At 33.3% G+C, this 24,705-nt stretch overlaps 1 protein-coding gene across 11 annotated transcripts; it reads right to left on the reverse strand.

Moving 5' to 3' along the window:
* Window positions 1–978: 978 nt before the first annotated feature.
* LOC128157831 (uncharacterized) lies at window positions 979–24,138 on the reverse strand. Of its 11 annotated transcripts, XM_052820477.1 has the most exons (23): window positions 24,047–24,138; window positions 22,655–23,463; window positions 18,848–18,934; window positions 17,618–17,698; window positions 16,810–16,900; window positions 16,164–16,397; window positions 14,752–14,916; window positions 14,461–14,572; window positions 14,073–14,207; window positions 13,686–13,793; window positions 13,240–13,349; window positions 12,557–12,774; window positions 11,638–11,691; window positions 9,822–9,996; window positions 9,082–9,363; window positions 7,958–8,159; window positions 7,379–7,521; window positions 6,892–7,065; window positions 6,390–6,446; window positions 5,914–5,976; window positions 4,757–4,802; window positions 1,607–1,637; window positions 979–1,116 (listed from the first exon to the last, which is right to left on the reverse strand). In XM_052820477.1, the coding sequence occupies exons 2-23, from the start codon at window positions 23,424–23,426 to the stop codon at window positions 1,097–1,099; spliced, it is 3,360 nt and encodes a 1,119-aa protein (XP_052676437.1). In that variant the 5' UTR covers window positions 23,427–23,463; window positions 24,047–24,138; the 3' UTR covers window positions 979–1,096. The 11 variants fall into 11 exon arrangements, with proteins under 11 accessions (XP_052676437.1, XP_052676443.1, XP_052676439.1 ...); XM_052820483.1 differs by lacking the exon at window positions 18,848–18,934; XM_052820479.1 differs by lacking the exon at window positions 11,638–11,691.
* Window positions 24,139–24,705: the final 567 nt, after the last annotated feature.

The raw sequence follows: 24,705 nt of genomic DNA on the forward strand, positions 1-24,705 counted from the left end.
GCACACAAAATTTAAAATATTGAGGTAAAAGTATGCACAGCAATTTTACCACTGATTCTGAATCTATAACAAAATAAAATGTAAAAATTTTTGTAGTGTAACTGTTCTTAAAAGTCAGAAATGTTTTCACTTACATAGGTTCTACAAATTGCACAAGGGACACCACAGTGATGAGTTACAGATCTATATCTATAAGAAAAATGTTAGTTCTAAAACAAGGATAGCTAATTAAGACATACAAAGAAATGCTTGGCATAGAGAGGATTATCTATAACTACAATTTACAAACATTAAGCACCAAGTAATATCAGCAGACAAAAATAAATATCCCATTTATCCCCATGTAGACATTCCATACAAGTACATGTACATGTCATGTAAGCATTCATTGTTGTTTCTCGTTAATACATGGAATTAGAAATGCCAGAAGTACAATATCTTCTACTACAAAAGGTGCAACGTGTCTCAATTTATAAGGGATAAAAAGGCCCTAAGAGACACTTCTTGACTCACTCCACCAAAACAGTAAAAATAAAATCATTCTGAGCAATTGAACTACGATACCTGGAAGCAGTGAAATACATGTAACTAAATTCTCTGAGCATTACACATCTGATGAAGTACAATAAAAACAAGCTCTTGATAAAACACTTATGTAAATATTAAAACAAAAGCTCCAATATCACTATTAAAAGTAAAAACCATGCATAATGAATAAATTACTCACATCAAAAATAAAGGAATTAAATACAAGACTATTAAATCTCATATCACAGTCTATGCGTTTAGGCAAAGGTCTATACATAAGTACACTACTAATCTTCACACCAATCAATAAATAGTTCAATTTGTCCAGGCAACATTTCAACCCAACAAATGCAATATCACATCAGTATCACAACTAAGATTTTAGGACCAGTATCTTTTTAGACCAAAGAAAATTCTCTAAGTGGAACGAAAATAATTTTTTTTTCTAAATTTCTAAAGTCACATGACTGTCATGTGACTGATCCCTGTACCAATCGTCTGCCAGGAGCTGAGAGGTTCCGACGGGGATCTAATTCACGAAACTCCCCAGGAATAGAGATACAAGAAACTATGTTGGTATCAACTCTTCTGAAAATGGAAAAAAAAAACATTCTTAATTGTATAACATCATAAACATTCAAAATTTTGAAAGATTCTTGAAAATAAAAAAAAATCGATTGTCTTTGTTGAGTGTAAAACTTCAGTTGTGAGTTTTAACAGGAATGGTGGTCATTTCAACAAACAATGAGAACACTGTGTGGAAGTGACTTATAATTAATTAAACTGACGGTGAGGATCTGAAGGTGTAAACAAAAACTCCACCCATATATCCAGAACTCGATCTGTGTTCAATGAGGACTAGAATACAAAATCTGTATAGCCAGTCAATAATTCAAAATCCATATCTCTGTGCAATCACTCACCACCAATTCTTATTACAAACACCGCATATCATTATTATATCTGTCAGTGAGCAATAGTTCTGTTGTACTTGTTCACAAACAATGATTTTATGCCTTAAGGCTGGCTTGTAATAAAAATTGGTATTAAGCATAACACTCAATGAAATTTATAATACCATCTGAATCCAGCTGGTTATCATCAAATCCCTTAGAAAGAGAAAAGATTTCACATGTTTACACTGTCAAAGTACTGACCAATGCTGACTGAATATTTGTACACTGTCAAAGTAATGACTAATGCTGACTAAATTGTTGTACACTGTCAAAGTACTGACTAATGCTACTTAATTTGTGTACACTGTCAAAGTACTGACTAATGCTGACTGAATATTTGTACACTGTCAAAGTAATGACTAATGCTGACTAAATTGTTGTACACTGTCAAAGTACTGACTAATGCTGACTGAATATTTGTACACTGTCAAAGTAATGACTAATGCTGACTAAATTGTTGTACACTGTCAAAGTACTGACTAATGCTGACTGAATATTTGTATACTGTGAAAGTACTGACTAATGCTGACTAAATTGTTGTACACTGTCAAAGTACTGACTAATGCTGACTGAATTTGTGTACTGTTAAAGTACTGACTAATGCTGACTGCATTTTTGTACACTGTCAAATCATTGAGTTGATATTCATACACTGAATAATGTTGACTGAATATAAATGTATTCTGATAAAGTACTGACTTAAATGTTGACTGCATATTTGTACATTGTCAAAGTCTTGACTTATACTGACTGAATATTCATACTATGTCAAAGTACTGATTTAAGCTGACTGACTTTTTAAAAGAATTCTGTTGTTATCTTCAATCACATCCCAAATACCTAAGTTTCTCTGAATTATAAAAGTAATTTTTTGTTCAGTTAATCTAATTATGTTCCTAAACTAAACTAAATGAACTTATGAACTAAATAAGTAGTAGAGCATATACCGTAGTTCTTCAATAAATGAAAAGTTTTTTCTAAAATTGTACTGATGATTATTCTTCTCTGTGCCATTAAGCATGGAATCAATTTGTGATATCACTCGCTGCCATCTCATACATCTTAAACAATGAACTGTTGTATTAATGACCTCACATCTCGTGGGACATTATAATGCTCGATTCCATTCATATTTTACGAGCTCAGTCACTAATGTGGACCAGAAACTTTACAGATTAAGCAGTCTCCAGCAGATATACTTTGGCCCAAGTAATTGGTCCTTGCAGAAAAATATCACAAAAACACTTAATGGAAAACAGAATAATTGAGTTTGATCTTTACTACATGTATCTCACTGAGAACATGGCGTGGTCTCAGAATGGCAAACCCATTCTATTTCTGAATGTGTATGGTATTCATTCACAGCTATGTATAATGAATAGGTATGCAGGTATTTATTGACATTTGTATATTGAGTACATTAATTGTGTATTAAAATACATTTCAAATTGATTTTATGAATTAAAATCATACCTTATTACTATTAATACCTATGAAACAGCATATGCATGTCCGTTAGTTTATGCAATTTAATTTATTGAATCTAGTTGGTATATAATACCTTGAGGAATACTGAGTTAAAAATTGGTACATGTACTAAATATAAGTCCTTAAAAATAATAAGAACATGAACCAAACAACTATTACAGTCATTTCCCCCATAAAAACCATTAATTGAGCCCAAACATCCCCAAATGCAAAATACATTCATCAACTATCGTAACTTACAATCTACAGGGGTATTGACCTGAAGGAGTAATCTTATGTAACACAAATTCTCATTTGTAGGAATTTTATCTTTCAACCAACATCCTAAATCTTTCACCTACTAGCATAATAAATACAAAGGTTGTTGCTTTTCTATGTACAGTATTTTCAAAGCATTTATGGAACACAAACATGTATTCATATAATATCTTATCTACTTGTAGAAAAAATGAAAATTCACAAGAATAATACGCTGTACAAATTCTAGTCACAGAGAGGCAAAAAGAGTCTGCATATTCATTCAAGTGACTAAAGGAGTCTGGAATTTCTTTTGAATGATCTTGACCTTTTGAAAAAAAAATTCATTGCATAGTAATAAGCACTGAATGAGGCTAATCATATACACAAGTTTGCTCGATGATAAACCAAATATGCATCAAGATGCATTAAGTTGTCAGGATCTGGCTCCTGTGAATGAGTCAGCCTCCATTGATTTTTGCTGTGACCGTGAGATGAATCTAGTGTAATGTGACAATGTCTGGTGCTTCTTATAAGTCAGTGCCTCGACACGTTCTACAGACTTCCGTGATGCATAGGGCGAAGAAAATATAAAGATTTTCAATGTCATTACAAAACATGCTTCCCAGTAGAAAGCTTTTAACAAAAAAAAATCAAAGTATTGAATGTCCTACTGGTGGGATTGATTTGTGCACATTACATAAAGTTCTGCCACAATGACAAAAATTATAACGAATATTCTGTTGTAACTGCTATTCATCTCCTGACCAGGATAATTATAATTTTAAACTGGTTTTTCATTCAGATTCCCATTACCAGGGTTATTTAACCATCAACATTACAGAATAAAACAATTTAACTTGATGTCGTGGAATTTGTTATTGCTCTCACTCTGTCTAAAGATTTTATAATTCAGATGTGAAGTGGAATTTTAGCCATGATTAAAATTTCATACTTAGTGCTTGCATCTATAATTTTGAATTCAAAAAATTTATAAAATAAATAAATATCCCCCCAATAACCACATCAAAATCAATATTTGTACAAGACATGCACATATACAAGAATATAAAACATACTCATGCGATATCTGTATATTATCAGATATCAAAATATGCAGTAACTTGTACCTCTTGGGTTGGATTGGTCTGTCATATATATATTTATTATACCAACGACAATATACAAATAATAGTCCCCTAGTTAAAACCCAGCCAAAACCAAAACCAACCAAGAAAGCAGTATCTTACAGAAAAAAACATCATTTTTCTCTGTCTCTTAATTTGACGAAGATAATTACATAGTTTTGAAAACAAAGCGTTTTATTCAAATAAGTACCAGTCTCTGAAAAATAAAACGAGCCAAACAACTTTTTAATGGACATAACAGTCATTGAAAATAACCAGACTAATTAAGTTCACGAACAAAATTAGAACAAGAAGAAGGTAAGAAAAAAAAATATATTAAAAAATCTGCATGCACCCAAACCACAACAGTGAAGTAGAGTGATTACAGTTAGGAGATTAAACAGAGAGATGACTAGTTACCTGTAGTTCTACGTAAGAAGGTACGTAAGGACGCTGCCTGGTCAGTCTGCATTAAAAAGTTAGTCACATTAGCTAGTATTGCATCACATGATCTAATGACATTCGCCTTCATTATTTATCATTAGTTTTCCTTCTTGCATGCACAAAGTACTTTAATGCAATATTCATAAAAAGAACAGTTCTACCTTTTCTTCTTTTTCATGCACTGTTAATTTATTCGATATAACTGAACATTAAAAAGCCCACTTTCATTTCGCATGCAGAGAGCAATCTACACGTATTATTATCAATTACAGAGCTATATTGCTACAAATCACTTGGTTTCATTCATAAAACAATTGTCCCATATTGAGATGTGAAGCTCTACATATTTCTAAGCTTTCTAAAATCAAACTAGCCCTTGTCTAGATAGACGAGACCCATCAAATATGGGTTTATACCTGGTTATATATATTATTTAACCAACAAAATTTTCTCAAAATTATTTTACAGGGATAAATTGGAAGACATTATTTTAACCTAACAAAGATTCAATTCAATTTGAACATTATTTACATAACAATATGTCATCGATAAGAAGAGACATATTATCTTATAATGTAAAACATATAAATTTAGTACAATTTTTAATTACAAAAACTGTGAAACAAATTCATTTATAATATGAATCACAGCTCTCCATGGAGTTAAAAAGTTACTGTGGTAAACTGACAGTCATGCACCGCATCAGACATTATCTGTTAGTTGTCACTCAAATCACAGGGTTATGTTCCACAACCAATACAACAAGGGTTCAGAGAACACACATGCACATGTCCGTTCTTATGCAGCACATGCAAAGAACTTGAATTGGTTTCCTTTCTTGAGTTCTTGCCAAGAGACAAAATAATTAAATTCAGTTCAAGTTTGCTGTTAAATTCTATTCAAGTAATTAAATTAAAACTAAACTAAAATCACATCCCTGCAAATCACCAGTTACAGTACTACACTAAAATATGAACTAACATACTTCACACAGCACTGTAAAATCCCCTCAACCACAGTTTAGACTTTTAAAATACTACAGGCAAAAATTCCCTCTCTCCCCAAAAAACACTCTACATATTTATTAATTATAGTGTTAGGATATCATAAAAGTAACTCAAGGATTGCCTTACATAAGACTTTCTGAACTTCGATATGCGAAATTATGTCGTCTTTTATTACTACGTCGAAATCTACTGTAAGTATAGCAAAGATATACAACGAACTCAAATACAATTCACAAAATCTGTTTAAAAAAAGCCAACAATGGTCTGGTCTCAGATTTCCTTAATCAAAGCTGCAAATTTATTCCTTCTCCAACAAAGATAAAGCAAAGAGAAAGTTCAATTGATTGAATTGTTGCTGAAATGGCATGCTAACATTTAAAACAACACACTTCATAATCTCTGCTTGCTTAAGGGGAATAACTCTTTCAGAGAGTATTTTTTTTTACTTGAATATAATAGCCACAATGAACAAGCAGAGATTAAATTTGATTGGTGCATATGGATTCACTCTAGGCTGGTTGTGTGGTACTGAACTTTTCACAAAACACCTTAAATAAGACACTCAACTAAAGGGAGACAACCAGCCAAACATCAAGAGTTACCTTTTCCTGTTTAAAGATTGTATATTTAGCAATGGTCCTATTTTGACGTAAATCTCCCTATTGAAACAGACAATGAAGTATACAGATATATTGATGTAGATGCTATTCTAATACATTTAAGCAAGAAATTCATATGCATTTTCAGAGCATGTGTTACTCTCTAAAGGGAAATTTCTTTTCACAAATTTGGATGAAAAGGGTTTGAAACATGAACATGTATATATTTGTATTATTAAAGTGAAATTAATAGGATATGGTTTTGACTAAGAAACAATATATTACATAACAATGAATGAGGTCAAGAATAGAAAAAAGAGATAACAGATTTGGATACAGGTTGAATACAAATTTTATAAAGGACATGCTTCAATGTAAGTTGATAAGTGAAAAGGTATTCAGTTAAAAAAAAAGGACTAAACTCCGAAAGACAAAATGTGGATGGAAGGCCTATATATTATGACACAGGGTTCAAGGACAATAAGATACATAAGTTGACACTCACTTGACAGTATCAATAGGGGCCTCTTTCTTCTCATCGCTCAGTGAAGACATGGATCTGGACAGCGGGACTAGTGAGGTATCGTAGGCCGTGCCTGGGTTTCCGTAGTGATCCACCCCCGTACCTCCAATCTCCCCTCCCCATCCACTCCTCATTCCACTTCGACCTCTGCTGGGGCTACAATCAATCAAAAATACATTGCAAAAGGGGGGTCATGCAGAGAGGAGAAGCTTCCACAGATGTAGGCATTAAGGCCAGAACAAAATGTTTTACAGATACTATAATACAGTATCTCAATTTATAGATCTTTCTTGATAAATTAATTTAAATTGAGTTTTCCATCCTTCCCCTCTGCTGAAAGGCTTAAAATAAATTTTTTCACATAGGCTAGACTGAATTTTTATTGGCCCAAAAAGTAATATCAAATTTTTTTTATGTAGTTTCATGACAAAGATGTATTTTAGTTATTAAGTTGAAAGACCCAGCCCACCTGAATCTGAAGTCTTTGGGGAGGGAGAAGCCTTGAAGAGCCTCTACCCTGGACTTCATCAGCTGCTTCTTAAAGTCCTTTCTGGCATTTCCATAGCCATTGAATATGTGATCACAGAACAGCAATTTCCCAGCCAAGTAAATCTGCATATGGAAAAATTCATACTTAAAAATATACTGTGATGAATTAAAATTAATTCCTCATGTAGTTCATGCAAAAAACAAATATAACGTCTATCTAAAAATCAGAGTTGTTCCCTTTGCAAAACAACTGTATGTTCCATTCATCAAAAAGCTCTTTTTCTTTGAATTTCAAAATATTCTATTTAAATTTTTCTTCAATATGACACACCAACATTTGGTTCAAAACAATTTACAGACAAATTAAATGGGTATGGTCACAATTTTTTCATTTTACTTTTCCAATTTTAAATTTTACATTGCTTTACTAAAGTATTTCTGATGGTCAGCCTAAATCTTCTTGTCAGTTATAAGCGAGATACAGAGCTCACTATTCTTTGTTATGTAAACAAGGCTTGTGCTATGTTTTTGTTTTGTTGATACAAGAAACCCTACATACCAAGAACATGCCGGGGACTACATTGTGTCTGGTCAGTAACAGAGGCTGTGTGTGGTCCGACCCCTCTGAGGCTGAGTTGATGTCGTACTGGAGAATCCGGAACATGTCCGTCCGGCTCTGGACACATGGCTTGGTCCGGTTCCGGTTCTGTGACAGGTAGATCTCCTCAATCATTTGGTCGGAGCTGCTGGTGTGAGGGAACCTGTCAAAAGCAGTTTAATCATGCAATGACATGCACACAGATGAACAATTAAACAGAATGAAAAAATCCTGATAAATGACATTTTTATGGTAAATATACCGTATAACAGGTATTTTTTACGTGCTGCTTATTTTTACTAATTTTTACCAGTTTTATAAATCCGTAAAAATTAAACGCGTAAATTTTCACAGAAGTAAAAAAAAACAGCGCACGTAAATTTTCTACATCATACGTATGAGAGTAATGTTCATGGCCTTCATCTCAGTCCCTGACGGCAGTACATGTAGATATATTTGAGCGTTTTTGGTCACATGGTGATAACAGTTCAGATCTTTCTATTCAGTCTTGAGTATTTCGAGTAAATCGAACTGAGACAAGCAGATGGTGTACATCAATGATGATACTCAGATAAATAGGAATAAGTAACTTAAAAGTGTATATCACATATAAAATAATAATAAATGTATAAAGTCAATCATAAATATAAGGAATCGTTAACAGAAAAACGATTTTCTGATTTGTATGTGTGTTAACTGTAACAAAGTCACGGTGAAATTTTCCCCCTTTTACCACAGATGATTTTAATTTTTACGGACATGGACAATTCTTTAAAAAAATTATGCGTAAAAATTCAAATCACCCTATTTTATGACAAATTCGTAAAAAATCACAGCAGTAAAAATTACCGTTATACAGAACTATTGCTGGTCTGAAGGAAACCTGTTATTCAAATGGTAAATAAACAAAGAGATAATATTTCTTAAATAACATTTCTGCATTCTAAAGCTTAATCATGAAAAAATAAAATCACTGATATGAATTCAGTGCCTTTTAAGGTATTTGCTCTGATGTTAGGTCACAGTTTGAATATCTATACAGGATCTGATAAGATGTAGTTGTAGATACAAACAAGCACACTCACAATGAAGAAATGACAGCAATCACAATAATCTGAGTGTCTGGAGCCTCCATCTGTATAAACTCATCATACTCAATGTCCATAATCTGAGGGATATAATGGCGGCTACACCGACAAGAGGGCTGGTCCAATCCCAGAATCCTTTGGCGGAGTGCGATCGGGCAGGGAATCCTGTTGAATTGATTATTTGAGTTTTCTGACCTGAAGGTGGCGGTGTGTTGGCGTGAGAGTGGGGCGCTAGAGACGGCCGAGGTGTTACTCCTGGCTGATCGTTTACCTGCGGACCTGAGAAACAAACCATAATACCATCAGTAAAAGATTTGAGTTATTCCCCTTTGCATATGACTATTTTACCAACTCTTTAATTCCTGTGCAAAAAAGTTTTCACAAGAACCTGGTTGTTGCAAATATTTCTCACTGCAAAGCAGTCTTTTAAGATTTTATTATGCTTTAAGATTTTAAACAAATACGTTGTACATTTTACAATCACTAGTCAGTTGCAAAATGAAATTGTAATAACAAAAATTACTTTAGCTATCCCTGAAACTGTTAATCATTATGAGAGAGATAAAAGTTTATCTTCTCTTACAAAAACTATGTACACAAGAAATGAATGAGTTAAATCTCAAGCGATTCATATTTCAACTTTATTCTTAAAGAGCATTTAGACTTTCAGCCAAGGTCAAACATTAGAGCTCGCCCCCACCCCCCCCCCCCATCCCCACCATCATTTAGCTACATACTGGGACAGTCTGTCCAGCATGGCTAGCGCTGTGGGTGAGGCAGCCTCCTCCTCCCCCTCCCCTTCCTGTGGACCATCATCAAACTTGACGGCGCTCTGGGTCCCACTCTTCTGGCCTCTCTTTGACTTTGAAGTGTCTGCGTCCAGTGATTTCGATAAGTCTGACCTGTCCTTCACTACAAAATTATAATCATTCATGCCATTCAACATAAAGAAATAAAATAACAACTTTAGGACTTCATAGGATATTACCAGATTAATCAACTGAATTAAATTTTTTAATAAAAATAAGAGGCATAAATATAAAGTTTGAATGAAAAAACTTTAAGATTATTTAAAGATATGTTCTTTCTTATACATAACAAGCAAAATGGATCTACCAGTAGTTTAATAGAGCATGAATCAATGACAATCTTATAATGTTAAATATTCAAATTCCCCATGCCAAGAGTAGAGAGAAATATTGATATAATGTCAGAAGTAATAAGATCATGCAAAGATTGTGAGTTTTTGTAATTCTCATTGATGACATAAAGGGAATTAGAATTTTAAATTACGATTGATCAAGAATTTGAGATTGTAAACTATATATGGGGATATGATTATATTTTTATATTTTTGTTCAATCTAGCTGCCTGCTTGAGTGGCAACTTTGAAACTGCCAAAACACAAATTGCATTTGAAAATTGGTAAGTCAAAATGGCCAAAAATTTGTGAAAAAATAACACCGAGTAATTCTAAATCTGCATAAAGTACGCACCAGCATTTACAGTTTTATTTAATACACATACATGCTTGTAAGTAGTGAGAAATATTTTTAGCTAATAATCAACTCTTTGATTGAATTCCATTAAATTAATTAAGAAGAACCCAATCTTATGAGGGCATGCATTGGTTTACCTAATGGAACGTCACCTAATAAAAGAATTGTTTACAGGAATAATACAATAGTGTAACATGCATATATATGAAGTACATGTATTAATAATAACAAATAAGTACCTACTATATTTGTAGAAGGCATAAAGTAGAAAAGATGAAAATTAAATATAAGATATAAATATAGATAAGATATAACCATCAAAGGTGGTTGGATTACGTATGAGGTAGATCTGAAGATAACATTCTAAATACCAGAACCAAATTGCCCTTTGTAATGAGCACAGAATAGCAGCACAATAAAGCGTGCATTTTGCCATTTTCCATTTTTTGCTTATGAACATTGACAAACAACCTTTACCCTGTAATTAATTTTTCCCAACAATCCAAGAATAAAAAGAACAACTCATTCAACACATATCAAAAGGACATATTTCAGTTGAGATGCATTGAGAAGCAGCAAGTTAGATTATCAAACTCCCTCATGTCAAATCACAACTGGAATTTCAAATTCAAAAGATGAGAGGATATATATGGAGAGAAGGCTATGCGTGCCGTACTAGAACAAGTATATATCGGTGTGACAACTACTGTGGCAATACTGTGGTATCATTTTTGTTTGTGGGGGGTCAATGTTCGTTGGGAGCCAAAGTTTTCCTGGTTCGTGTGGGTTAATTTTGTTGGTAGAATATATATATATTTCATCCATTATTTGTTATAATCATGTTGTTTTATTGTTTTAATGCGTATGCCCCATCGAGGGCCCTTGATTGGTGAATAAACATATAGGTTGCAAGCTCCGGATAATTTTAATAAGTATTAAACAAATGCTTGTATTTACGTTCGTGGGGCTGTAAATTCGGAGGCAAAGATTACCCACGAAAGCCACGAATATTGGTCCCACACAAACAATGATGACTCCACAGTAGTTTACTTACTACTAGAGCACTGAGTCACAAACACAGTGCTATGGGAGACTATATGTACGGGGTCTGAGAACATAAATGATACATGTCACTTCTACTTCATTAATGAATTAATCAATAATTAAATAACGGTGCTGAGATATAAAATAAATATGAATGAAATATAAGTATAAAAAATAAACAATAGTGCATCTGTAATTGTAAATCTACATAAGTGATATAAAATAAGGAATATCAAAATTTTATAAGTTGTACATTTGTTGCTGAAGGTATCAAATCCATACAAAACTGGTTAAAACTTGTTAATATTTCTCTAGCTGGTAAAAATTTTACACAAATTAAGTTCCAGAGGAAAGCTATATTCATTAACAATATATAGAAATTTGATACTGTAATTCTCTTACAAATATTTTTTTAAAATCCCTAATTAATCATAATATGTGAATATTTACATTTTTCAGTGTCCTTGCCTGGGATAACAATATGTATCAACTTTGTACATGTACCATACAGTCCAATAACTTCAAATGAAGTATAATTGGAGTGCCCACGGGGTTTGCTTTTTTATATTCAAATATTTAATCGAACAATGGCTGAAAATTATATAAATATAAGTAACAAGAAATAATTTTTTGAATATTATGAGATGATAATTTCAGTCGGGGCGTGGTCAAATGCTTGGGGCTTTATTGGATTTGACCAAGCCCCGACCAATTATGATCATATCATAATACTCAGAGGATGATTCCTCATGACTTAAATAAAAGATATCCTTTGGTATGTGCATGAAATAATAAAATCGTGATAATACTAGTGGGGATGCTATTACAAGATTTCAAAATTCCTAAAATATGTGCACTTTTAAATTTTGTGAACGATAAGAAAATTATGGAAATGTTAAAAAAACACCAAAGATCTTTGTTGCTTTTACCTAAAGGTGCTGAAGGGGCTCTTTGTTTCTTGTAGTCTACCAGTGTCTCAAGACCAAGATGTTTGAGCCGAGCTGCCTGTCCACCGTCTGCTAATTTAGCAGACTGTATATTGCGTGCTTGAGATGAGAAATCCGGAGATTCGCGGACATTCAGCATGTGAGGGGATTTAAGTCCAACAGCCAAGCGGTAATGTTCTAACCAATCATCTACAAGGTTTCTGAAAAAAGTTCAACAATAACATTAAATTGGTAAAAAGTCTGTAAAACAAACTGACACAAGTTAAGTGTAGCATCCTTTACCTAAACAAATTGGAGAGTATGACAAAACAATGTAAATACAGTGTACTGCATTTTTTAAAACTTTAAACATATTAAAAGCTTTTCATGTCTTATTTGGCAATGTAATTTTCCTATACAGATATTTAATTAAGTTACACTTCCTTTCATGAATAGGGTTTCAAATCCATTTAAAACTAATAACAAAATTACCTTTTTCAATAACTAAATCTAGCCATAGGTTCCATTGGTCAGTGACTCAGTCTCCTGACCTCATTCTGTCATTGTACATACATGGATCAGAGGTTTGATCAGCAGAGAGAGCGCTCGATAAGAATTTTTGTTGCGGGTATAGGGAATTTTAGGGAGCGCTCGCTCTGTTGAACACGCCTCAGGTAATGCCCTACCTGGCCTTCCTCTGCAGTCTGGCAAGCTCTTTGTCCACCTCCAGTTCATACTGCGTCTTATCAGGGAAGTCCACCAGCAGCTTCTGTATCTCTGCTAGGTGACCCTTTTGCTGAAAATAAAGTTTTAACTTCTTGAAAAAAATTTGCAATTTCAGATAATTTTCATCAGCTGGATTTTAAGGATATATTTTTATATTAGGAATACTGTAAGTTATACTGTAAGTTATGTCAGGTGATTGAATAAACTATGGATTTAACAATATGCAGTGCTGTGTTTTTATTCATTCTAACAAGTCTTGTCAACATGTAAAGGTATGTAATATACCTTCATGTAATTCTAATATGTTGAAAGATTTTGTGTACAAATTGAATTTGTTTGTTGCCCCGTTGTGTACAGGTAAGTGTACAATTGCTTTCTCCCAGCAGTATCAGACAGGGTTACGTACCTTTCTGGCCCCCTGTTTCTTGGAGCGCTGTTTGTGTTTGGGGGCAAATAGTCTCATCAAGTCTCGTGCTGCCTTGGAGGTATAGGTGAAGGTCATCAGGAGGTGCTCCTACGACAGTGAATAAATAAATCAATCCACAGCATAAATGTACATAATACACAGAATTTGCAGCCAAAAACCAATTAAGATTTGGGATACCATTGAAAATAAACTATTGTCCTGATGTTATATATCATGATATATATCCCAAAATTCAACATAAATATCAAACTTACACTGATTTCTGTAGTTAAACAAATGCATTGTAGTTCTCTTTGGTATCTATAGTATCAACCATTAAAGAAATACTGTACGTTCTGTAAGAGATTTCCCTATTGGTTGACTTACATTTTCATCACTGGGTCGGTACTCAGTAGCCCCAGGGGCGGGGCTGGCACTGAACCTGGCCAGCTCTTTCTGACAACTGAACATCAGGGACATGGAGTTCTGGCCATTACAGCGAAAAACTAGGTTACTGTTTAACTATCAAAGAGAACACATAATCTACATGTAGTTACTTTTTATCAGTAAATATAAAACTTTCATATATTACATTTTTCATCTACATGGGCAAGACTGTCCTACCTCTATTCATTGATGATATAATTTACATCTGAGGCGAACTTTCAAAAAATTCAACTAAAATCCACATGAAAATTTTAAAACTCCTGAAATAAGATGTATAGCTCTTGTCTGATACTTTAAATTACACAGTAAAGACAATGTAGCTGTTTACCTGAACGTTAGCAGGAGATGTCAGTTTAACGTTATTCACTGGCCATTTCCACTTTCTAACAATAGTACCATCAGCCTCTGCTAAATGTCCACCTTTCTCCGTAGATAAAAACCTTTAAAGAAAATGTGATTAATGTCTTAACACATGTTAGGTATTCTCACTTTAATTTCTGTGTATATCGGTATGTACAGGGAAATAACTCAAGAATAAAGGTTTGTAAATAAAACAATTAAAATGACAACAAAGCATAATTATTATCTAATCAAGATAGCAGTAAAGTTTTTCCTGTACCTAATATTTCCATTGGTGGAATAGCAGACTCCTCTTCCAGCTGGAGTGAAACATGCCAGCATCCGGTGATCGTTGGTGTCATCATAGGCGATGAGATAGTATCCAGGGCGACCAAGCTCCGCTCCTGCTGAACAGTAAACAATGGCAGACCTGCCCGAAGGATAGCTAGTTCATTGTCAAGGAGCGACAATTCATCTACTTGTTTAAACATAAAAACTCTGATTCTTTTCTTTCCTCACAGATGTACATGTACAACATCTTTGCCAATAATTATAAAAGTTTGTACATGTAGTAAATAACCACTCACCTATCAGTCAAGAAATAGCAAAAATGATTGATAATTCATTTAGGCACCCTTTTCTTAAATTTTGTCAAAATAATTTGAATAAAATCATATATTTAACAAGAGATGTTTGTGAAACATTTATGCCCCCCTCCCTTGGAAACATCCACAAAGATAATGAACGTAAACTGCTAATAACTGGTATTTTTCTAAGTTCAAGGGCCAGAACTCTGTCGAAAATTGCTCTATCATACCCAAAATTAAACTTGACCTAGATATTATCATGATAAACCTGTATACCAAATTTCATTTCACTATGTTCATCCTCTGCGTAGAAAATGAGTGGAAACTGCAAATAACTGGAATTTTTCTATGTCCAAGAGGCATAACTCTATCGAAAATTGCTCGATCATACCCAATATCGAACATGACCTAGATATTATCATGATAAATCTGTATACTAAATTTAATTTCAATATGTTTATCCTCTGCTAAGAAAATGAGCAGAAACTGCAAATAACTGGAATTTTTCTACGTCCAAGGGCCATAACTCTGTCGAAAATTGCTCGATCATACACAATGTCGAACTTGACCTAGATATTATCATGATAGACCTGTATACCAAATTTCATTTCAATATGTTCATCCTCTGCGAAGAAGATGAGCGGAAACTGCAAATAACTGGAATTTTTCTACGTCCAAGGGCCATAACTCTGTCGAAAATTGCTCGATCATATACAATGTCAAACTTGACCTAGATATTATCATGATAGACCTGTATACCAAATTTCATTTCAATATGTTCATCCTCTGCGAAGAAAATGAGCGGAAACTGCAAAAAACTAGAATTTTTCTAAGTCCCGGGCTATAACTCTGTCGAAAATTGCTCGATCGTACCCAATATCGAACTTGACCTAGATATTATCATGATAAACCTATATACCAACTTTCATTTCAATATGTTCACCCTCTGCGAAGAAAATGAACGGAAACTGTTGGTGGACCGACCGACAGACAGACCGACCGACTGACCGACAGACAGCAGCAAAGCAATATGCCCTCCCTTCGAAGAAGGGAGGGCATAAAAATATAATTGTACATGTAATTATGAAAACACATTAAAGGATACTAAACAACACTTGTACCATCCTGGTGTGTGGCTTGTAAGAGTTTCTTCCCTTGATTGCGCTCTTCATGCAGTGGAGGTATTTTTGGTTTTCCAGTTTTAAAAAGTGAGTTTATTTGCGGTTTTGCAGGAGTTTTCCGGTACTTCAGTAGAACTTCTTTCTTGTAATCGCCATAGTAACGCACCAGGACTTCTTTATCATGGCCCCTGTCTGAGTCATCCTTTTGCTCTGTCTCTCTAAAAATCCCAATAACACATTCATGCAGCATTCGTAATAACATAATTATGTACATATGTATTACAAGCCATATGAGTATTTGAACAACTGTAAATATATACATGTATAAGGATTAATATGAAGTTTTCTTTTAAGATACTTTACATCTTTTATTCTATTGTATCAAATCTTATGAAATATACCAGTACTAAATAATGCACTAACAAAATTAGTGACCAAATTTAAATCTACCAGGTATATCTTTATAAAGAGAATGGATCACATTAAATCTTCTTCAATAAAACCACAAAACAATTAATTCTTGGAAGCATCATCTGTTAAGAGCAATATATTAATGAATAAATTGATCTTGAATTTAAATCTTGCTTTGAATTCATACAGCTTGTGCATATAGGAGAAATTAGATCTTACATTTTCTTCAAGAACTCCTGCAAGATTTGAATGCAGTTTTCATATACTTTCTGTGGTTCAACTTCAGGTTTGCCTTTCTCTATTATCCAGCCTAATAAAAGAAAAGGCATAACAGTGTTTCAAAAACAATATAGACATCATTTAAATGGTGACCATCTCAAAGGGCCACTCTTCGATATTAGACATAAGGATGAAAGGCATTTCAGAGGATTTTGCCTTGCATGACCTTGACCTATAGTTTACAAAAATATCCAATTGGCAGCAAATTGTAAATTCAAGCTCATTACAAACTCCTACCCACAGGCATTGTTTTGGTTTAATCTGAGCAAGATTATGCCAATGAAAATTTATTTATGGTCCAAAACTGGATTTTAAAAAGATATGCTACACCTTCACATTTGACCTCGAAACAAAGTTCAAGGTCACTACACACCCTTTCCCCAAAAGTTCTGTTTATGTATACACGTAGTATGAGCCGGCGGATAGGGCTTGGGCAAAGAATATATGCTCTGGACAAAGATTATTTAACATGGTCAGTTATATAACATTGATCCTTGATCTACAAACTTTGTTCAAGAGGTCACTGTACACCCTCGACCAGAGGCACTCTGAGGGTGAAGAATGAACCAGGATGGGCTAAGGGGAGGGAAATGCTCATTATGCTCCAGACAAGTGATTTCGGACAAACATCTATTATATTTTCCACTGAATTTCTTCTCCCTTCCCCCATTACTAATTAAGTTTAGTTTTGAATTTTCTCAAGCAAATTTTCCACTGATATTATATAATGTATGTTGTAAAATGTTACCTTTATCCTGACACAGTTTTGATGATATTGCGAAGTTAATAACAACTTGCTGTCCAAACGATGGATTAGCCATGGCTGTAGCTGTTGGGATGAGATAACGGCTGATTATTTATTGACATCATATTAATACATGTAGATACTGAAATTCACAAGTTTTAAATGCTGCATTCCTTAATTAACATAAAACATTAGAGGGCAATTATTCATGCAATTTTGAATCAAAGATTAGTAAATTGTGTTATATTTAAATGCTCTCAACTAAAAGAGGAAACATAAAAGAATGAAAGAAAAGTCTTTGGTGCAATTCTAATAACTAAATCAATATAAAAAACAAAATAAAATAAAATTGTTAAAATGTTTTTATCATTTTAAAAACTGTTTAAGTAACTAAACTTTAACTAATTTAAAGAAATTTTAAAACTGGTTTTATTTTTGCAATTTACTGATAAGAATATAAGATATTGTCCAATTGGACAAATGTATATTTCATAACATTTATATTTTTCTCTGCTTACACAAATAAATATTATATGTGAAAGAACAATAAGAGATTCGAACATAGGTTTGTTGCTGAATTGTTAAATGGCCATGTTTTTTTTTCTATACTTTGAGTGTTGCAGAGTAAGAAATTTTTTACAGACTTAATTGTCCTGAATAAATGATCTTAAAGCCCTAGCGATCGTCTAGCTTTTAATCCAGTCATATTAAACGCATAATGGTTCTGCAGTTCAAATATTAGCCTGTAGCAAAATATTAAAAGTTCGTGACACACACACAAATAATTGTTTTTGATCACTAGCAATTCTGCATATATTCAGCTATTCATATCTGTTGTAACATTAATTTTCATATGGACAAAAAAATCTAAGTTCAAGCCACATTGCATATTTTTTTAAAAGTTAAAATGTCTTAACTTTCCTCGGAAAATATTGTAGAAATTCTTCACTGTCAATTCAAAGAAGCAAAGAAATTATAAATAATTTGGTAAAAGAAAAAGATATATTTTTTAATTTAAAAAAAGTTGCGAAAAGGAGATAATTATTATTTAGTACATGTATTTTGTAATTTAAGAATGATATGCTACTAAAGTTGAAAATTATAAGATCGAACATTTTTTCATTGAATTAACCATGATTACAGGGCAAATTATAGAAAATTTTTCTTTTGGTCTGTGAATTAATGGAGAGGGCAATATTTGAGGCACGACAAACCATTGTTCTATCAACTCACATCTGGGATCAGAAGGGGTTTCCCCAAAGTTGGAAATCAGGTCGTCGTGCGTCTGTTTCCGCATGGCTGGTGAGCGGATGCCTGCAACTGTTACAGAGTGGTGAGAAAAAAAGCAACCCACAGGCATGCCAAGTTTGAGTGAAATCTGCTTAAGAATTTTGAATACATAAATGTTTTCTAATATCATAGCTAGATGACTATGATACTTCTAGAATAGGGAAAAAAATACAATTTTTCTTTAATCAAGTCACTAAAAGGACTTTGATAAACTTAAATTAAAATATATTTAATCAAAAAAATAAAATACATAGGTACCAGTACCATGCTGAGTAATACATTTGAAATCTTGGCATGCCTGTTTCTCAAGTATAGTAAATCTTCTAGTTTATTAAATTGTACTAGTATAGCTTTGAAGTCTATTGCTATTGCATGCAATTATTTTTCATCTACAAGTATATGAAAAATAGTACATTCCACTACCGTAACCGTAAAGTGATGGAATGCATGATGAACCCATAAAGTGCAAACAATACCCCTTGTGTGTTATATAAGTGACCCAGTCATTGTTTTTCCAATACCATATACTAGTAACTATAAAATATTACAGCTAGATGACTGTGCATTTAGTAGCAATAACAATTTTCATACTGAATTTCAAAGGGATAGATAGATTGACACTGCCCGGTGCATTCATGTCTCTGAACTTTACAAAGGAATTAAGCTTTACTCCCAATATTTGTACAATGTGGCAATCAAGCTCTTTAATAATTGAAATTAAATTCCCGTGTTCTTTTAAGGCATTCAGTAATCCTAAAATGGGTATGAATCTAGCTTTGATCTGTAGTGTATATATTTACAAGTGGTAGAACCATTGTTTGCTTCTACTGCGGCACTCAAACTGAGCAATACACAGCACTTGATGGCCATTTGATTACAACAGTTGCTATGACAACTATCATTAGAATGAGAATTTAATTGCTTTTTATTAAAATCTCCAATTATCAGCATTTACATTTAACAATGTCCTTGATAACAAGGTGGCATTCTCACAAAATAATTATATTCTAAGTCTTTAATCATTATCTGTACAAGTTCCTAAACCCAAACAAAGCAATTCATCAGCAAGCCACTTGCTCAGATAACAGTCATAAGTGAGGGCTTAAATCATAGGTATAGTCTGACACTACTGTCTAATTGAAATCTTTTTCCCTTTGATACCATTTTTCTGGCAATAAATATTTTTTTCTTCAAAATTCTAATTAATAAATATATGTTTAATTACACATGGGATTTGATAAGGAGTTTATTAAGCAGTAAACTTCTGAGAAGATTTTTACTGCAAGTCATTTTTAGAGAGATTTGCCGTCAGTGATATCTTCAACGTCTGAAAACTTGATACACTTTTTTTTACACTGAAGTCCAAACTGTTTAAATAGTGTCACCGCTAATTTAGAAAAACAATTAAACATAAAGCGGGTTATTCTTCAAATATGATGACAATAAATTAATCCTTTAATGGATTGGGTAGCCCTAAAATTTAATAACTTTTGTCAATAATTTAACTTCTTGTCAAAATGTTTCTTTAATAACTTGGAAATCGATATTGATCGCGCTGTAATATTTTCGACACCAAGGTGTGTGTTTGCTCAAGAACAGTTCCAAAAAAAGTTTTCTCTATCAGATTATTTAATGGTCTGTAAGCTAGCCCCGAGTAGTCGATGAAACGTGAAACAGAGATTTCGTGATTGAAGTTTATCAGAAAATTGCCTAAATTTGCCAACAAGGCTTTTGCACTTATCACAGAAACAGATAAGGCCAGGCCCCCAAGAGGATGCCTTTGTTTTAATAATTGCACTGTAGTAAATAATCCCCTGTGATTAAATTGGACAATCATTTAAGATTAAACTACTAATGTTTTATTTTTTAAAAAAATTGTTACAATTAGAAACACTTCCAGCATATTTAATTACCGGTAAAATGGGTTATTTTTTTACACCGAAAATATGACAGATTGATTCAAAAACATGTTTAATGTACTGGTATGCATATTACAAACTTTAATTTGCATACATTGCAAAATTCAACCAAATAATTCAAATGTCAAACATCATTCAAGCTGTATCAAGCTTAATCAATGTCCTCCCCACAAATAGCCACCCCTTACCCCCATCTGACTATTTAACTGGATGCCGTGAGCCTGGATCTTTTTAAAGCAATATGCAATATATGCCAAAGGCAAACCTCCAAATAAAAACAATCAAACTTGCATGAGTAGAAGTATTTCTGGCATATTAAACTCTGAAAACACACATTGTTGAAGACTGGTGCTTATGAATTCATTAACTTGGCAAACTAACTGTGTTCTGTATATATGGCTTCTAAAATTAAATTTAAGCCACCCTCAGAAATTTCTGTTGGTCGATCCATTCATTGACACAGCATTTTCCAGCTCAATTCAGAAATGAAAACAGTAGCATATTGTACAAAACACTTTTAAAGTTCTTTGACACATTAGTTAAGTGCTCAGGGGTTTTATGCTCTTTATAAAAAGTTTCCATTTATATTGAGGAATCTCTAAAATGTAACAATTGATGTCGATATTTGGCTTTGCTGGTAAATTAACTGTACAATGAAAAATAATTAAATGTATCGTAAAACCCTCTGTTAATGTTATAAATCAAACAAGTCATAGTACAAAGCTACAGATATATCATAAAACTTAGGAGAAGTATATCAGGGTAACTTCCTCAGTTCTTAATTCAGCAATTCAGAATTTTAAAATATAATGTTTTTGCCCATTTTGATTCTACTACATGAACATGCATAATATAAATATGAAAAAAATTCCAATATCAACTTTTAAGCAAGTAACAGTAAATTCATGCACTGCCAAGCAAAGGTGAAATACATATAAGCCATGAAAAATGGTTTAATTTAAATGAAATTTTCTTAATGCAGTTGCAAGTAGCGTATTTGATGGTGTGAACTTTAAATTTGCAAGAGAAAAAAGTGTTTGGGTGAAAGTGATACATAAATTAAAGTGTTTTAAAAACATCAGGTGTGGCCTAATAGGTAATACAAAAGTCAATGGTATATAGATAAGAATTTTAAAGTGAATGGATGTAAACTTGTTTACAAAAGCATGCAGTCACCAAAATATGCTTGGATCTACCTGTCAATGCACCTGAAATTAGTCAGGAGAGAGAGAGAGTTTAAATAGTGACTCTTGAGATCCATAAATCAGCTTGTAAATCAGGGGGATTAGGGGGACATTGAACGATGCTAGCAACCCATATTGATGAGTAGTTGCTAAATAATCCCCACAACCAAAACGGCCTTCTTCTTTTTATCTAGTAGGTCTTATTTTGGTCTCCAAATTATACACAATCTTTGGAATTTCCCTCGGTATAAAATATTCATTGTTTGATAGCTTTATATAAGTTTTTTTTACCCCTTGTATTCAAAACTTATAATAGTTTTCGATATGTTACAACTAGTACATTTAGACATATTTATTTACCTAAACATATAATTATGTTAAAACTGTTTATATCAAAATGTTGTTTCGACTTGTTTGATTATTTTTTCAGATTATTGATAAGCATTTTTATTATTGGATAATCATTAAACTATTATTCAACCATATGTAGACATGCTGTAATGGCATCATTATTGGACACCTTATCAATATAATCATATTAAAATGGTATCAATTAATACTATAAGACTACATGCATTCATGTAATCATATGTGAAACAATGGGATTAGCTTTGTAAATGTCACAGAAAGCCTTTCATTAGACTTACTTGATCCCCTGTGTTCCCGTGACCCTTTGGAAGCTAATCCTTTGACATCCAGCTTTCCCCTGGAAATAGACACTGTAGACATTCTGCTTTCTGACCGTCTATTTGCGGGTTTATCTGGGCGGAATTCATCTTCAATAATATCAGGGATGGTGGGCTTATTAAGTTTTTTCGATTTGGACTTGGATTCCAATTTTTCTGAGGATTTCCCAACCTTGGTTTCATTGTCACTATCGTCGTCACTTTGAGCCTCTCTGAGAGAATTATAATACTGGTCGCGAATCTCCGTGGTCTGCCATTCTCTTGGCACAATGATAACGTCATTGGTCAGATCTTTCCAGTTACTCATCAGCTGATACTCCAAACTCTTTGGCACATGACTAGCTATACCATCATAGAAATACAGATATTTAGCTAACTGTTGTAACACAGAAGCTGCTGTGGTCTTCGTGTCCTCAAACAGAAATCTCTGTGAGTCCTCATCATTGGACAGTGCACTGTCTAATCGGTTCTTGATGTGAGTTACAGCCTGATTGATGTTGGGTAACAAACTTTTATTCCCCAGTCCATCTCCAAATGGATCTTTTTCAGCAGCCCGTTGATTCTCCCGCTCCTTTTGGGCATACAGAGCCGCGACTTTGGGGTGCAGATGAGCGAACTTGAGCCCCTCGGGTAGATCCTCGGGGAGCTTCCTGTATCGCTTCTTGGTTAAGGGTTGCTCACTGTCCTGTTGGAAGAAGAAGAGCCTTTCTTCTTCACTCTGAGCATTCCCCATTTTTGTCAAGTGTAAAGGTCACTCCATTCTGTAACGGCTGATCAGAGAAGAACAAATTAACGTCAAGTTTTAACAGAGGTACAATCATGAATTATTTAATTAATCATTTTTAAATTGTTTACAACTTGAAAGTTCTACGATTTTAATTTTAACACTATAAAAGAAACATTGGTATATGATACTTACCTTTATGTACATAAAAACTAAAGCTAAATAATACACAAGTCCAATAATCATGCAAATGCATCGGACCTTAGAAAGTAATTTAAGAATGCACAGGAGACCTAACGTTATGTGCCGCGTTTCATAAATTCTGGCACAGAAGGAAGAAATATGGTCTTTGATATTTATTAACGAAATAATGAACAAATTGCCTATTTTGGATTTGTTAGCATTCAATCCAACTATTTATAAACTACATGAGCACGCACGCCGATAGGTGCCAGCTTCGATAGAAACGGTCTTTAGTTAGTTACGGATTAACATTAGAACCTACTGATTAAAATATAAATTCGAGAGCAATAAGTATCAATATAGACAATTGTGATAATTCAAAAAAATTGAAAATATGGTCAGTCAAAATGAAATATACTGTAAATAAATGAAAAGTGTCATAGTACCTGTTATTTCCGTCGGCCATCTTGTTTATTAGCGCCACCGAAAGTTGACACGTAACTTAGCAACCTATATCAAAAATGAAAGTAGGAGCACTTAGCATGGGTGTTCTCGTGATAAATACACATTTAATGACAATTAAAGGTGAAAGGGGAAACTAAAGGAAAAAATGTCTTTTGCCGCTGTGAATACTTATCAATAAAACGCGAAACGCGCCACAGAACACTGCAAATGGCCCACTTATAGGAGCTGCCTCAGTCCCCATCGCCAAGGATGATTTTTTTTCTACCAGAGCTCAAAATTGTAATAGCCTATAGGATTAGGGTGCTAGTATTGTCTTGCGTTTGTTTTAATTTTTATGTATACAGGGGTGGGGGCTAAAAAAGTTTAAGTAAATGCATAGTTTTCCGAAATATTAAAAAAGATGATAATATAAAAAGAACCTGCCTCTTTTAAGTTCACAGTAACATATAATATAATATGCATTCTAATATAGAAGGGAACAAATCGCTATTGAATATATCCTGCTGAAAAGTACTATAGACTTGGATATATAAACACTGACATATCCATATATTTGAATGCATTTCAAAAAATACAAATCAGTAAGCTGTGTGGTATTTTCTTTCTCTCTTCTGTATTTAATTTAATCAACAAAAATAAA

This window comes from Crassostrea angulata, chromosome 8 (genome assembly GCF_025612915.1).
Source record: "Crassostrea angulata isolate pt1a10 chromosome 8, ASM2561291v2, whole genome shotgun sequence".
Lineage (NCBI taxonomy): Eukaryota > Metazoa > Mollusca > Bivalvia > Ostreida > Ostreidae > Magallana > Magallana angulata.

Excerpts from the sequence above, each read along its gene's own strand:
- LOC128157831 (XM_052820477.1), bottom strand. The coding sequence starts at position 23,426 with ATGGGGAATGCTCAGAGTGAAGAAGAAAGGCTCTTCTTCTTCCAACAG. Across the intron at positions 16,398-16,809 it reads CAGGAGTTCTTGAAGAAAAT|AGAGACAGAGCAAAAGGATG; the intron begins GTAAGATCTAAT and ends TGGGATTTTTAG. Across the intron at positions 8,160-9,081 it reads ATTGCTGTCATTTCTTCATT|GTTCCCTCACACCAGCAGCT; the intron begins GTGAGTGTGCTT and ends TGCTTTTGACAG.